The 17,470-nt window shown below is 37.0% G+C and overlaps 1 protein-coding gene across 3 annotated transcripts in view; it reads left to right on the top strand.

Annotated features, from left to right (window-relative positions):
• The first annotated feature begins 260 nt into the window (after positions 1-260).
• Positions 261-17,470, top strand: part of PPFIA2 (PTPRF interacting protein alpha 2) — a 476,100-nt gene continuing 458,890 nt past the window's right edge. For all 3 annotated transcript variants that reach the window (XM_008143799.3, XM_008143801.3, XM_054718820.1), the window contains exon 1: positions 261-509. In XM_008143799.3, coding sequence (XP_008142021.1) covers positions 261-509 — 249 coding nt within the window. The remainder of the gene's footprint in view (positions 510-17,470) is intronic.

Genomic DNA, 17,470 nt, shown 5'->3' on the forward strand with positions numbered 1-17,470 from the left:
GGATTTGTAAATTTATAGGGGAAGAAAGGTGATCAATTAACAAATGTAGTGACATGTTACTATAAATTGAATTAGGTGGAATAAATCATGAAAAAAAATCACTTTTCTTTGAGATAAAAATATTTAGTTTGCTTGGAATAAGGGAAAAAGAGACAATTAGGCTAAGAAGCTGCAAAGCATTTGCTGGGTTGAGGACTGGGCAGCATTATTGGAAAACATTTCTTTACTAAGACTTCCCTCCCCTTTACTTTCTTTAAGCAATGATGTGTGAAGTGATGCCCACGATTAATGAGGACACCCCAATGAGCCAGAGGGGGTCCCAAAGCAGTGGCTCGGACTCAGACTCCCATTTTGAGCAGCTGATGGTGAATATGCTTGATGAAAGGGACCGTCTTCTAGACACCCTACGCGAGACCCAAGAAAGTCTTTCCCTTGCCCAGCAAAGACTGCAGGATGTCATCTACGACAGAGATTCGCTCCAGAGACAGCTCAACTCAGCCCTGCCACAGGTATGCTTCCTGGTAGCATTTGTCCTTCCAACTGCAATTGAAAATATGATAAGACTTAAGTAAGCTTTGTTTTATTTCCATTCTTATAATTACATTTCCCTTTATAATATATGGTATGTATGTTTTGGTGAGAAAAAAAAATTAGGAATAGATATTAATTCACATAAAACCTTGCCTCAAGGAAAATTGTGGTATGTTGGTGATGGGAAGTGTGAAGCATGAGTTTCTATCTGGTCTTTTTCTTTTTTCTTTTTTAACTTAATCTGTATGTTTTATGGGGGCAGAAAATCACCTGTTGATCATCAGAATATGGGAACAGTTGATTTCTCTTCCTTGTTTTTTAAACACAATCATGACATTTGGAAGTATGTACTTTCCGCTTTCAGTTGTGTGTTCTATCTTTGGAAGGGATAATCGTTTGGAAAACTACTGTTTAATTATTTTTATTTAGACAGTGTTAGGAATATTTCTTTAAAAATGCCTAATACCTGCTTAAAAATTCTGGGAGTTATTGATGTATTGCCTCCTCCACTCAAAAACATTTCAACCAGTTTCTTTTAATAAACTATTCTGGAAATTAGAAAAAAAGGCAAAAGTTCAGCACTTATTCTCACAAACTTAAAATTGTTAGATGAGTTATTTTTTAGAATATTTTTGTCAAGAATATCATTTTATAAAAAATATAAAATTTTAAGGATTTCCAGATTATTTATATACAAAGTTAGTAATGAAAATTAATTTTCTTATTTAAGAGTAGCATACTTGTATTTATTTGAGGTATGGAAAAAAAGCATAGAAAATGAACGAGATTTTTAATAATCACTTCCAATATATACTATATTTTTGTATAATATACAAAAAATTGGTCCTCTGCTTTATGTACAATATAGCTAATGTTGAAGAGTTTACTTCTCTCTGTGAAATTATATCTTGTAAATATTATGCTTTCATAAATATTAAAATGTATACAATGAAAGTTGATGAAATTCTAAACCCAGCTGTATTATTAACTTGCACTGTGGTGTTGAGGTACTGATCACTATCAGAATATAAAGAACCACCTAGAACCTTTTCACACCCCATTAGGTAACCCCATAACTCTATATGGATAACACCTGTCCTAGACTTTTCATTTTCAGTCAGCTTGTCTTGCTTTGAGATACAATTATATTTCCAGTAACTCTCACCTGTAGGTACACTGGTGTGTCTAATTACACAGGATGAGTTGATTCATTTCAAAAACTTCATCAATAATTTTATTCTTAAAGCTAGACATTTCAGTCTTTGCAATTGTTCGTCACAAGGTAATTTCTAGAGTGATCACATCATGTTTACTCCTCACTAGGATTATTTGAGTTGGTCAATGCTGCTGTTAAAGGGTGGTCCCTGAACCAAACATAATCATTATCTTCTGTGACAAGCATAGACTGGGACAATTTCTCCTTCTGGATAGAGTGTTTCATTATAAGAAGCATAGGACTGTATTATATTTGGGAGCAGCTTCAGCATACTTTCAGTATGTCCTGGGACAGTAGTCAACTTATAACTGAGTTGCATAAATGTTACCTGTGTTCCCATTTTCCCATTTTCCCTACTCCTCTTGGAAGTTGACTCTTTGGTCCTAAGTGTATGAATATGCATGTATCCCTCCTATATTTATCTTTTCATATTTTATTCAAGCCTGATGGTGTTGATTTGGATCCTAACTCTATCAAAGTGATTTTAAGAATAATTTAGGCTTTTGAAATTTTTTTCTCTATCTTTACAAAAATAAGTGATTATTTCATAAGGATGCTAAAAATAGAAAGTACTAGAACAATATATATTTTGGGGAAAAGAAGTAAAACTGGAAATGTTTTCATACATAATAATATTGTATAGATAAATCTATTCCTAAAGGTACAAGAATGAAAAATTTTAATTCTAGAAATTCGGTTGTGTTGAATATCTGGTTTATAACATGACCTAAAATTTCAAGTTTTTAATTTTAGTCAATCTCTTATCCAAACACTTTGGGGCCAGGTGTTTTAGAATTCAGAATTTTCCTTAGTGTTTTGTATATATGTAATAAATATTATGGAATACTCCTACAGATGGATTCTGGATAGAATCCCATAAATATACATTTACATATCTGAAGATAATTCTATGAATATTTCTATTGTATGGAAAAAATAAAAACTATAAATATCTCATGTTAGTACAGGCTTGGTTTTGCCACCAATCAAGGTTGCAACTTACAACAAAATATCAGTTTATAGAGTGTATAGGTTTGGGAATTATATACTAGGCATTATGAACCTGTACATTTAGATGCACATAGTTTCAATCTGTTCTACAAATACTTTGACACATTTCTTTAATATTGTTTTGTAGTTTACAATTATAAATATCAAATATTCCTAGTAATCCACAGGTTCTTAAGTGATAGTCCTGTCATTTCAATTACCTTCTCTGTACCTTAAGGGCTGTAGGTTTTCTATAAGTAATAGAAGAGTATTCTTTAATTGCTATCTTTGAATCTTTTTCAATATTTTGTAAGCAATGTACCTGCACTGTTTGGTGGCACTGCATTTGACATTTATCTTGATGGAGAAAATGATTACCATAAATGTGAGTTTTAAGGCAGAAATAAAGCCTGTAAAATTGAAAATTACTATAAATACATCAAGTGAAAATTATTTTAGCAAATATGGGAGAAAATCCAAAGCAGAGTCAAACTTTATGACACATCATTGTAAAAATTGCCTATCTAATACTTTTAGGTATTGATGACTTGGTGCTTTGCTTTAGTTACTTTCTCTCATCATTCTTTTATGAACAATGCATCAGTGATTAGTTCTTCACTATATGAGTGGGTATAAATGTGTTTAAATACTACTCATAATTTAAAATTATTCCACATCTCCAGGCCTGATGTTTCTAAACTACACACTCAATTTTTTACCTCACACAGATCCATTTACATGTTCCACAGAACCTCAGATTCAATGTGCCTCAAACTCAGTCATCATCTGTCTCCCATTCCTCAACCTAATCTGCTTGAATTCCTCACCCAGACACCTGAGAATCCTCATAGATGAAGTCTTCTCCCTCATCTCTGAATTTAGTGCTCTTTGGGCCATACTGTTTTAAATCTCTTAAATAATTCTCAAATCTCTTTGTATTTTCTGCAGCTGGACTATAGTGTTCCTCCTCAATATCTTTGACTCACTTCTCATCCCAGCCTAGTCTTTATATCTTCCCAGAAGCCTTCTCTGAATGCCCAAGTATATTTCCTCTGTGTTCCTTACCCTTATTATTTACCATATTGTCATTAAGATATCTGATTAGGTGGCTAGATTGTAGACTCCTTGAGAGCAGGGACATATGTCAATCATCTACAACCCTCTCAACCAGTAGAGTAACAGTAGTAAGTTCTTTCAAGGTAAAACTAGAACTAAATGTATATGGTTTCATGTGGAAAGAGCAATACATTTGAAATGGGAAGATTTGGTTGGTATTGTGACTCTACCATACATCATAATTTGAGTCAGGACTTAAGATTTCCATACTACAAAAAGTGGTTAATACAAATACCTCAAATGATAGTTTATGATGATTAAAGAAAAGAATGTAAATAGTAATGTAAGTAAAAATTAATTAATTTGTAAAACATTATATAAAAAAAGATTGTATTTGTTTTATCCAGAATGCCAAAAGATAAACTAATATCTACATATGTATGTCATTGGGCATTAGAACAACTTGCTAGGAATATTGATAAAATAAACAGTCTAACATTTTTTGAAATCAGGATAAATATTTGTTAGTTACTAATATGCTTATTAGACTAGGAATTAAATAAGGAGAATAACAACAGATTTGTTATTGAAGGGTTGTAGGGTAGGAATGAAATTTTTTATAGTGGCAGTGGAGGAGTGGAGGAGTGTAGCCTGTTCATATATGTGGTGACAGCTAAAAACAGGAGTTTGTCTATAGGATAATTAGTAAAATTATGAATGAACTGGTGATATTATAAGGTAATAATAAAGAAATATTATTCTGATGTTTGAATTAGGATAGATTGCATACTATTCATGTATTAGCTATCTTGCTAAAATAATGCGGTGTGACAAACAACACAAAAGCTCAGTGTCTTGCAAAAATACTGGTTTATGAAATTCAGGTGATCTTGACTTGGATTGGTTGACCTTGGCTGTGCTCACTTATGCCACTGGTTAGCTAAAGGCTGGCGTGGTTAGTTATACTGGCCATTGTCTGATATAGATGGCCTTAGCTAGACCAACTGGGGTCACTCAGCTCTATGCATGCATTTAATTCTGCAATAGGCCAGATTATTCATGGTCATGGCAAAGGAGTATGAGCAAAGCAGAAACAATCAAGTGCTCTGTAAGCTTCTTCTTGGGTATATTTTGCTAATATCACTTGGCCTAGACCAGAGACCAAGTGGAAAGCAATACAAAATTACATGGAAAAACTACAGGAAGGGATGAAGCAGGGACCATAAGTGCAATTCATCTATTGCTAAAATAATGCTATGTAATCTATGCTAAAAGAGTTACTTAGGTAATCATTATGTTAGGGAAACATTATCATGGTAATGTGTCAGTTTTGGTGAAATGTAGGAATTTAAAATAGAATTATGAACCTTGAATATAATAGAAATAATACATATAGAAAGAATATTGAGGAGAAAAAAGAAACAAGAACTAGTAATGAACTGAATGGCCAAGGCGTTGGACTTGAGTTGGAAGATTTGATTATTTATTTATTTATTTATTTATTTATTTATTTATTTATTTAAAATATATTTTATTGCTTTCAGAGAGGAAAGGAGAGGGAGAGAGAGATAGGAACATCAATGATGAGAGAGAATCATTGATCAGCTGCCTCCTGCACGCCCCTCACTGGGGATCAAGCCCACAACCCAGGCATGTGCCCTGACTGGGAATCGAACCATGACCCCCTGGTTCATATGTCAATGATAAACTACTGAGCCATGCAGGCCAGGCGGAAGATTTTAATTTGAATTGGAGTCCTTCCACATACTAGCTGAGGAACCACTGGTACATAGCTTGACTTCTCTGAAACTCTGTTTCCTTAAATGGAAGAAGGGATGATATCTTCTCTCAGGAGTGCTTGAAAAGAGCTGTGTGTATGTGCTTCAGAAACCCTGAACATTATAAAATGTCAGGAGGTATTTTTCATAAACTGGGATGTACTCATATGTTCTCTGAAGAGGAATTAAATTAAAAGAGGCTACTTGTGGAGAAGAGAGATATGTTTTTATTTTCACATGAAATATATATTTATTTTTTAACTTTATATTTAATGTTGACACTAATTACAGATGTCGCCATTTCCCCCTTTGCCCACCTCTACCCAACCCCCACTCCCTCTTCCCTCTGGCCATCACTGCACTGTAGTCTGTGTCTATGGTTTATGCATATATGTTCTTTGGCTAATTCTTTCACCTTCCTTCATCCACTCCCCTAATCCCCTTCCTTCTGATAGCTGTCAATCTGTTCTATGCATCCATGCCTCTGGTTCTATTTTGTTCAACAGTTTATTTTGTTCCTTAGATCCCACATATAAGTGAGATCATATGGTATTTGTCTTTCTCTGACTGGTTTATTTCACTTAGCATAATAATCTCCAGTTTATATTTTGACATTTTAAAATGCAAAATATTTAAGGAAAACATGCTGAGAATGACAGAAGTTACTTTTATTCTGGAGGCACACTACCTAGGCATCGTTTTGGCTTGCTAGTTACTAGCTCAGTAACTTTGGTCAAAGTAGTTAATTCAAATAATGATAGAACCTGCCTTTAGGATCATTATGAGAAATAAATGAGCTGGAACATATCAAATGACCAATTCAATGCCTCATAGATAGTACATGCTCAATAAATGTTAAAAGCCACTATCGATGCTGTTATTATTACCATAGGTGTTATCATCATTATTAGCCAACCTTAACTGCACAATTTTACTGGGTAATAATGAACACTGGCACACAGTGAAAGCACTAAAATCCTTACTGTCCAAAATCTTTATCAAATTTTGCAAGTCCTTTCATTATTTATAAAAAATAATGGTGTTTTTTTTTTTTAGTGTGGTTTTTTTTTTTAATCTTAACTACACTCTTCTAAATAGTTTTCCCAAATTCTCCACTTCTTCAAAGACCATTCTTATGTGTTTCTTGATTAAGTCAAACAACATTCTTTCCTATTGTGCTGAGAAGATAAAATCTGGTTTGAGTTTCTCGCTTTTCAGGTAAACCTAATGCCACCACACTAAGCAATAGGCCAATTTTATCCCTTGCTCCTGTCAGAGAAAGATGCTGCATTTTTTACTACCTCTTACTGTAGTCATTCTATTTTCTTGATGGCTATTTCTACCAGTTGGCTATTTTCCCGCCCAGCAACTGAAATGGTATTCACTTGAAGCTTTTATTTTTCATTATTCCTATCTCTTTCTTTAACCTTTATAATAAGACTTCTATTATCACTATTCTTCTAAAACTTCATTTCTGTATGCTGTCAATGGATGCTGTTTTTTAAATCTATCAATCCTCTTTCTTTCTCCATGCCCCTTGCATCTTTGTGCCAAGCAATGCTATCAATTATTTTATCTTGAAATTCTAATGTCCTTAATTCTTCATAATCATTCCTTTTCTAGGCTACTAGGTATATTGTCCTTCAATATACATTCTTTTCTCACATACCACTATACACTTATTTATACCCATAATTGTCTTTATTTACTATATTCTCTAATCTTAAGCATTGCCTTTCCTGCTTAAGACTAATACTTCACTCTAAATCCTTGATCCCTCCTTCTCATCTCCTCCAATTATTATTATTTTTTTCTGTCTCTGGTATCTTCAGCTTCCCCTTCTCTCTCTCTCTCTCTCTCTCTCTCTCTCTCTCTCTCTCTCTCTCTCTCTCACTCACTCTCACACACACACACACACACACACACACACACACACAACTGGCTCTGGCTTTTGGGATAACATTAAAATCTATTCCTTAAAAGTAAAATGATGACAAGCATAACACTAATAATAAAATAAAAAACAAAATACTGTCCCCCAATCTAACTTTTCTTTTCATATAAACTTATTTCCCAACTTGTCTGTCCTCACCTTCCATTTACTCTTTGAGCAAATGCAGTGTGGCTTTCCCTCTAACTCACTGCTCAAAATTAAGTCTCCATTAACCAATTAATGAATGAGGTTGTTTTGTTTTATTAAAATTCACCATAAAATTTGACAATGGGATTATTCCCTTCTCAACAAAACAAAACACCTACTCTTTTGATTTTTATGACACCAAACTGTCTTGGTTTTTAAATCATTTTGATTTTTTCATATGTGTAACTCCTCATCTAACCACTCTTTAAATGTTAAATAAGATGAATAACAGCAATAGCTAACATCTCTGAACTCTCCCACAATGCCAGGCCATGTTTCATTTAAGTATCCACATATTACAATGGAAGTCTTTCTTTCTGTTGAGAGGAGGCTAAATAAGTGAGGTATAAGACTTTACTTGCAGGGCTTGCTAAGATATCGTCCTACTAATAAGTCCAGCATTAGCTCAAACTCCATTTTAAGATTCTAAAGTTTGAGGTGATAAAGCTCAAAGGGATGGGGTTTTCTTGGAGAGCTGTTGCTTTGCTGTGTATAATCTACCACTCCATGTATGAGGGCTGAGTGGTTCCTGTTCAACTTAACTAAGTAAGAAGGTCTTCAGGGAAAACATTCAGAGAGCTTGATGTTTGTTTCCTTCGAGATGGAGATGAAGGATATAATGTCTGAAGTCAGATGTAGCTTGAGATATCCTGCCTCTTTGGTAGATTAAAGAGTCATATATCAGGCAAGTTGTAAGAACTCCAATGTCAATACAAAAGTTGGTGATTTTTTGAAGAGCCAATGGGACCCTCAAAAGCAGAGCTTGGCCCAGTTGGTTCAGCTTAGTTGGTTGAGTATCGTCCCATGCAGCAAGAGACTGCCTATTCCATTCCTGGTCAGGGCACATGCCCAGTTGTGGGCTCAATCCCCAGTAGGAGGCATGCAGGAGGCAGCCAATTGATATTCTGTCTCATCAATGCTTATCTTTCACCCTCTTCCTTCCTCTCTCTGAAATCTCTGAAATCAATAAAAATGTATGTAAAAAGGGGGAGGAGCTTGTTTAGGATTATTTTTTTGTAAACCTACAGAGTAAGTACCTTGTTAGAAGCCCAGGTACCTAAATAGTGAACAATAAGTGAGGATTGGGTGATTGATACCAGAGAAGAGACTGAGAGCAAGGCAAGTAAAACTGGGGAAGAACCATTTCTACTTGGGAAAGCCACAAATATACCCCAGAAGGAGGGTCATTAATTATATATATACATATATATATATAATTTTGAGCATATATATATATATATATTTTTATTGATTTCAGAGAGGAAGCGAGAGGGAGAGAGAGATAGAAACATCAATGATGAGAAAGAATCATTGATCAGCTGCCTCCTGAACACCCCATACTGGGAATCAAGCCTAAAACCCCAGCATGTGTCCTGACCAGGGATAGAACTGTGACCTCCTGGTTCATAGGTTGATCCTCAACCACTGAGCCACACCGGTCAGGCAAGGAGCCCAACTTTATCCTCAGAGCAATGGGAACACATAGTAGTGTTTTAAACATGGAATCATCCTGATTAAATACTGTTATGAACTGTCCATGTTCATAGAAAAGGCCAGCTACCTTTCAAGTGTTCTAGATCTCATCCTCTCTTGCTATCCAGGATAAAACATTCCTCTCTGTTTTCTACATCATCAATGTTTCTATCTCTAATGGATTATAGTCAAGAGCATTAAATAGTCTTATATTTATCCCATTTAAGAAATCTATTAATGACCCTGCCCTACCAAGCTACCACTGCTTTTTTCTTTTCCAGTACAGCTACAAAAGTATTTTTTAAATTATGTTCACTTATTTTTTAATAATTTCTCTTGAATCCATTTCAGTTAGGTATTCATTCAATCAACTTTATCTAACTGCTCTTGTGAACATTATCTGTAACCTCCATATTGCTAAATGAAATGATCAATTCTCTGCCTTCATTCTGTTTATCAATATGTATAGTAGATTTCTCCCTTCTGTAAACATTTTCATTAGGCTCTAGGGCATCTCACTTGTCTGGTTTTTCTCCTACTTCATTGCTCACTCACCAGTCTTTATTATTAGTTATGCCTCATCCTCCAGGGTTTAGTTCCTGTACCTTTTCTCAAGTCTCGACTGACACCATTAATGATCTCTTTCATTTCCTGGCTTTACACATCAGCTAAATGTTGATGATGCAAATGTATATTTCTCACGTAGACATTTTCCTTGATGTACAAACTCATATTGCCAAATCAGAAATTTAACATGTCCAAAACTGAGTTCATGATCTTCATTTAGTCTTCCGCATGTCAATTAATAGCAATGCCAATTTTCCATTGGCCTAGGCCAGAACCATAGTGTCTTATTTTGTTCACATTCTATATTTAGTCTAGCAGTTAAGTCTCTCCATTTTATCTTCAAAAGTATATGTAGAACTGAATCACTATAATCACCTCTACAACTTGATCCTAATTAGTCTTCATCTCAGACCTGGGGATTAGACAGGATTTTTCTAAATAGTCTCCTTGCTTGGGTCCTTGTACCTCACCAGGAATAGCAAGTGATATTCTGATTTTGATAAAAGGTAAGTCATGTTTGTTTTATATCTGCTCAAATCTCTGAAATGCCTGCCCATCTCAAAGTACAAGCCCAAGTTTTAAACTGGCCGAGGTCTCACATCTGTCCCCTTCTTTTTATCTGTCTGATCTCATCTGCAATTTGCTAGCTCACTCACCCTATCCAACCACCCAGGTGTTCTTGCTGTTCAACATTTCAGGCAGTTGCCTTAGGGATTTTGTACTCGCTATTTCCTACGCCTGGGAAAGTTGTCCTCCTGCCATTTGACTTGCTTTCTCAAGTCAATCAAGGCTTTACTCAGCTATCACCTCCTCAGTGAGACTAGGCCTGATCACCCTATTTAAAATTGTAATAGCCCCTACTTAATTACTCCAATCCCTATTCTCAGCTTTCACTCCAAAGCACACAACCATCCAACACAGTGTATATTATATTTCTTTGTCCTGTTTATTAACTCTTTCTCCCTCTACTAGATTCTGTTCTGTGAAGCCAGGGGATTCTTTTCCAATGGTTTACAGCTGTATTTTCTACCTATAACAGTATCTGGCATTTGATTGTTGTTCAAAAATACTAAATAATAAAATGAAAATAAAAATAATTCTTTTGCATGTTGAACATATTTCATGATATTTCCTCTGTGCTTAATTGGGAAGTCATATAGTCTGAATAATTAGGATATATTAAATATCTGGATAAAACAAAAAAACAAATACAACTTATAGAGCTTTATACTATACTAAAGTCATAGTATAAAAAGGATGGTGTTAATATTGCACCTCAAAGCCCCTGCTAGAATGAAGTGGGTTTTATATCAAGAGGTGGAGGCATTTTGAATATTTTATAAATCAGATCAAAGAAGATCAGGATGTAAATTACTTGCTTTGAAAATATGCATAAAGGATATAGATCCAAGTCTTTTAAAATTTAAATTCCAATCTTTTTTTTTTTTTTTACTAAGGAGTGATTTAAAAAAAATAAATGATATGATCATTTTGTGATGTTATAATACTACTAACACTATTTGATAGCTATGTCTGACTTTCATTTTATAGAAGGACAAAAGTAAAATAATGTTTTGGTTGTTTTTTAATTTTTGAATCAGTTTGTTGTAATCATTGATTTTTTTACTTGCTCTCTTTCTCTTTCTCTCAGAAGGAATGATATCAACAGGAAAATGGCCACTAGATGAGTGTCTAACCTGTTTTCCACAGAATTTCACAGAGTGATTTCTTATACTTAATATTAGCATATAGATGATTCATTTATTTTTGAAGTATTCCTAAAAACCCATGTTAATTTTGATGCTAATTAGAAGAAATTGTTTAAGAATGGATGTGACTAGAATTTGATACTACATTATTCTACAGTAAACTAATTTTCTTGATTATTCTGACCTATGATTCTTTTTTTTAAATGCCCACTTGCTGTGTAATCTGCTTCAATTATGTAGTATACTAGAGGCCCGGTGCACGAAATTCGTGCACAGCGGGGAGGGGGCGGGTAGCGGGGGGTGTTGTCCCTCAGCCCAGCCTGCAGTCTCTCCAATCTGGGACCCCTCAAGGGACATTCATTTTTTCCTTCAAGAGTGTGGTGGAAAAACCCTAGATTACCTTCTTGGATTCTTATAACCCAAATTACCAAGAACACTGCAATTGGTGGCCTACAGGGAGCTTAGCCAATGAGTTGTCAGAAAAGGTATTTACTCTCAAAATGGTTTGGCTCAGTGGATAGACTGTGGGCCTGCAGACTGAAGGGTCCCAGGTTTGATTCCTGTTAAAGGCATGTACCTTGGTTGGAGGCATATCCCCAGTGGGGAGTGTGCAGGAGGCAGCTAATGGATGTTTCTGTCTCATTGATATTTCTGACTGTCTATCCCTCTCCCCTCTTCTCTGTAAAAAAAAAAAAATCAATAAAAAAATTTTTAAAAAGGTGTATCCTCTGCAGCTCATGCAGCCCCTGGGTTGTGTCCCTGCCACCTGGTGGTAGCTGCCGGGGTCTCCGCACACCCCAGAGGCCAGCAGCCATCCCCCTGTGGAGGGCGCTAGGCTTGGGGCATGGACACAATCTGCCACTTGGTGCTGGAGCTTGGAAAGCCTCTGGGGCGGGGTGGGAACATCCCCATCTCCAAATGCCCCAAGGCCAGCAGCCAGCCCCACCATGTGCCCCAGGCTCGAGGCTTGCAGGGACCCTGGGCAGCATGCAGTGGTGGCCGCCAGGGTCTCAGCAAACCCAGGAGGCCAGCAGCAGCCCCTGGTCCTGGGCGCCTGGCTGGGGGCGTGGCCCCAAACCACCGCTTTGTGCAGGAGCCTTTGCAAGCAGATTGGGGAGGCCAGCAGCCAGCCTGACCATGGGCCTCAGGCTCGGGGCTTGCAGGGACCCCGGGCAGCACACAGCAGTGGCCGCCAGGGTCTCGGCACACCCCAGAGTCCAGCGGCAGCCCCCGGTCCTGGGTGCCTGGCTGGGGGTGTGGCCCCAAACCACAGCTTTGTGCAGGAGCCTTTGCAAGCCACTGCATCGCTATAGCCCGCCAGGTTGTTTGGCACCTACACTCATAGGCTCTGAGTGGCCAGGGGGCGTTCTGGGACCCCTGCCACTCAGGACCTAAGCACGGGCCTACAGGCTAGGAGCGGCCTGGGTCTGGAGGATGTTTCCTGGCCCCGGGCCGCTCAGCGCCTGCATATGCAAATTAACCGCCATCTTGTTCGCTCTGATTGGCTGTGGGCGTAGCGAAGGTGCGGTCAATTTGCATGTTTCTCTATTATAAGGTAGGATTGGTTCAAAATCTTATCAATACTTGTGAGAGTTTAGAAGTTACATATTTTGGTGACTTATTATATACTAGAGGCCCAGTGCACAAAATTCATGCATGGGTGTGTGTGTGTGTGTCCCTCAGCCCAGCCTCACCCTCTCCAATCTGGGACATCCCTCTCACAATCCAGCACTGCTGGCTCCCAACTGCTCACCTGCCTGCCTGCCTGCCTGATTGCCCCTAACCACTTCTGCCTGCCAGCCTGATCACCCCCTAACCACTCCCCTGCCAGCCTGATCAATGCCTAACTGCTCCCCTGCCAGCCTGGTTGCCCCCAACTGCCCTCCCCTGCAGGCCTGGTCACCCCTAACTGTCCTCCCCTGAAGGTCTGGTTCCCCCCAACTGCCCTCCTCTGCCGGCCTAGTCACCCTTAACTGCCCTCCCCTGCAGGCCTGATCACCCCCAACTGCCCTCCCTTGCAGGCCTGGTCCCTCCCAACTACCCTCCCCTGCTGGCCTGATCTCCCACAACTGCCCTCTCCTGCCAGCCATCTTGTGGCAGCCATCTTACATCCACATGGGGGCGGCCATCTTTGACCACATGGGAGCGGCCATCTTGTGTGTTGGAGTGACAGTCAATTTGCATATTACTCTTTTATTAGATAGGATTTTTAATGGACCAATCTTAAAAAATAATACTTGTTATTTGAAAGTTTTTCATGATGAAGGTCTTACCTAGTGATCTATTTCTAAGATAAAGGAGAAAAATCACTTTCAAATATTACCAAGATTATTTTATCTTTGTTAATTTTATATATGAGAAATATTATTTAACAATGTGCATAAAATGTCATTTAAAAAGTCTAATAGCCAGTTGCCTCATATACTGTCACTAGAAGCATGGTGCATGGGATTCATGCACTGTTGGAAGGGCGTGGCCTGCTGTGGGAATGCCACACCCACTGTGGGAGTGCACTGACCAACAGGGGGCAGCTCCTGCATTGAGCATCTGCTCTCTGGTGGTCAGTGCGCGTCATAGCGACTGGTTGACTAGTCGACCGGTTGTTCTGGTCGTTCTGCCGTTCGGTTGCTGGGCTTTTATTATATAGGACTAGAATATGGTCCCATAAACTATATTCAATCTATATAAAATAATTTCTGGGAGTTGACATTGATAGAGTTAGAAGAAACATATCTATTAGGATCTTTTCTTGTAGAAAAATGGTGTGTTTTGGGCAAATTCTCCTCATTTGGAGCTGAGACTCTGAAGTCTAGAAGAAATAATCCCTGGATGATAGATCTTCCCAGGAATTGTTTGGACAGAAGTGATTGAGGATTGCTATTTTCTCAGACACATGGCCAGGACAAATAGATATTCCCTCTGGAAGAAGATAATGTAATCCTCAAACTAAAATGACTTCCAATAACAATTTTACAAATCAAATGACTGAAACACATACAAAAATAACCATATAAATGAGATGACAAGGGATCAAAAATATATTTTTTGCAGATCTGACAAAAAAAAAATAGGTTTAATTTTGATTCATTCACACCAGATGGCTATTGTGTTGGCTGTTGTCACTTTTTATTTGATAGCCTAAGAGAAAAAGGTCAGTGCCCTGACTAAGTAGTCAGGTAGTGCATGTTTTAAAAAATTTGGTACACTGGTTGAAAATTCCTGCTCTAGACTAATGAACTTGCCAAATATACTGAGTTAGCCCCAATAAAACTAGGGAAAAAACAGATATTAATGCCTGAGACTGAACTTTCCCCCTATTCTAAACTCTTAATTCTTCTCTACCCTTCTTTTTGAATTAGGTCATAAGTGAATAAAAAAGTTAACATTTGTGATTTTCTAAATAAACAGAGATGGTCCATCATGCACAGTCTGCCATTACTAGAAGCAGAAGTTTATAAGCTTTAATGAGTACAATGAATGTAATTAATTCAAAAGACAGCTTACAGCAATTTTCTTAAGATAAACAGGTCAATTTCTGTGAAAAAAAATAGCAATTATATTTCTTAATTCATTTTCTGATTGACTCCTAGTCTTGTTAAATATTCCTGCTAGGATTCTGATATCAGTAACTGTTTCAACTGTGTTAAAAAATAATCTTCTTTCTCCAGCACTTCCTCCTTCAAATACATCCTTCTTGCAGCTGCAAAATTATCTATTTAAAATGCAAATTTGACTATGCTGCTTCCTTTCTTAAAATGCTTCCATGTTCACAAGAAGGAAAAAAAAAAATCACCCAAAACTACTAGAACCAATAAACTAATTCAGCAAGGTCACAGGATAAAAGGTGCATATAAAAAATATTGATTGTTTCTATATAGTATCTAAGAGTGATCAATAATGGCTGTTGTCACTTTTTATTTGACAGCCTAAGGGAAAAGAGGTCAGTGCCCTGACTAAATAGTCAGGTAGTGCATGTTTTAAAAAAAATTGAAATTAAGAAAATAATTTCATCCAAAATAGCACCAAAAATAGTAAAATAATTAAGACTAAATTTAACAAAATGCATGCAAGGCTTATGTACTGAAAATAACAAAATGTTATGAAGAAAAATTAAATATTCTGAACAGATGGAGAGATAGTCCATGCTCATGTTTTGGAAGACTCAAAATTATTAAGATAGCCTATATGCACTAATTGATCTATAGATTGAGCACAATTCCTATCAAAATGTCAGATGGCTCTTTTTTAGCAAGGGAGAAGGTGATTCTAAAATTTATAAAAGCAAAAAAGAACGAAATAGCCAAAACAATGTTGAAAATTAATAACAAAGTTGGAAAACTTAAATTACTGATTTCACTACTTATTTAAAAGTGCAGTGATCAATAAAGGCTAAAGACAACATATTCTTAACATAGCTTAAAAATTGACATAAGGCTAGAACAATGGAAAACAATAGAGTACAAAACTAAACTCTAAGATTTATGGTCAATTGATTTAACAACTATACCAAAAGTGTTCAATGTAGAAAAGATAGTCTTTTCAATAAATGATGCTGGGATGAATGGATATTCACATATGCAAAAGATTAATTTAGGTCTTTACCATGCACTATACATAAAAATCAACCCAAAATGGCCCAGAGACCTAAATGCAAGAGCAAAACTATATACATCTTAGAAGAAAAGAATAAGATCTTTGAGACCTTAAATTGGGCAGAGATACATGGCACATAATTCATGAGAAAAATAATAAATTGAACTTTATCAAAGTTTAAAACTTTTATACTTCAAAAGGCACTGTCAAGAAAATAAAAAGACAGACAATTAGAGAAAATATTTCCAAATCGCTAATCTAATAAAAGACTTGTATTCAAAATATATAAAAAACTCTCACAACTGAATAAGAAAACAACTCAGTTAAAATCTTGGTAAATAGGACATGATGTCAGGAACAGAGCTGAATAATAGTCCCACACTCCTATTCTCCACTCAACTACAATTTGACATCTTTTCATGGAAAAGTGCCTTTGTGGGCACTGTGGAATCCAGCACCATATGTAAAGGGACTCAGGAGGAGTCTCACTCAACTGAGTGTCAGGTAATAGACATATTGACCTGGGTTCGAGTTTGAACTCTGCAATGGCTCCAGTCCCTGGTAACTGCAATCCAGGAACTCATAGAGAATAATGTCAGACAGATACCCCTGGTTGAGAAAGTCTTTCTGGAAGTTCAGGTTTCCAGTGAAGTTGCAGCATCAACAAAATTGGCACAGTCACTATGGAGGAGTATAGAGGGTCCTCAAAAAAAGTAAAAATAGAACTATCATATGACCCAGCAATTCACTTCTGGGCATATTTTTAAAGAAAATGAAATCAGGACCTAGAAGAGATATCTGAAAATGCAGAATTACAATAGCCAAGATATAGAAAATACTTAAGTGTGTGCCAATGGATGAAAGCATAATATACAATGGAATATTATTCAGTCATGATAAGAAGGAAATCCTGACACTTGCAAAAACATGGATAGATGTTGAGAGCATTGTGCTAAGTGAACTAAGTCAGACATAGAAAGACAAACACTGCATGATATTACTTATATGGGAATCTAAAAAAGTCAAAATCATAGAAATAGATTGTAGAATGGTTGTTGCTAGGGCCTGGGGAGTAGAGGTTAAGTGGGGGATGTTGGGGAGATATTGTTTCAAAGATACAAACTTTGAGATATAAGATAAATAATTTCTGAGGATCTAATGTACAGTATGATGCCTATCCTATATAATAAATAGGTAATATGCAAATTGACCATCACTCCAACACACAAGATGGCTGCCCCCTATGTGGTCAAAGATGGCCGCCCCTATGTGGACACAAGATGGCCACCACAAGATGGCCAGCAAGGGAGGGCAGTTGTGGGCAATCAGACCAACAAGGGAGGACAGTTGCGGGGACCAGGCTTGCAGGGGAGGTCAGTTAGGGGTGACCAGGCCGGCAGAGGAGGGCAGTTGAGGG

Source organism: Eptesicus fuscus, chromosome 7 (assembly GCF_027574615.1).
Source record: "Eptesicus fuscus isolate TK198812 chromosome 7, DD_ASM_mEF_20220401, whole genome shotgun sequence".
Lineage (NCBI taxonomy): Eukaryota > Metazoa > Chordata > Mammalia > Chiroptera > Vespertilionidae > Eptesicus > Eptesicus fuscus.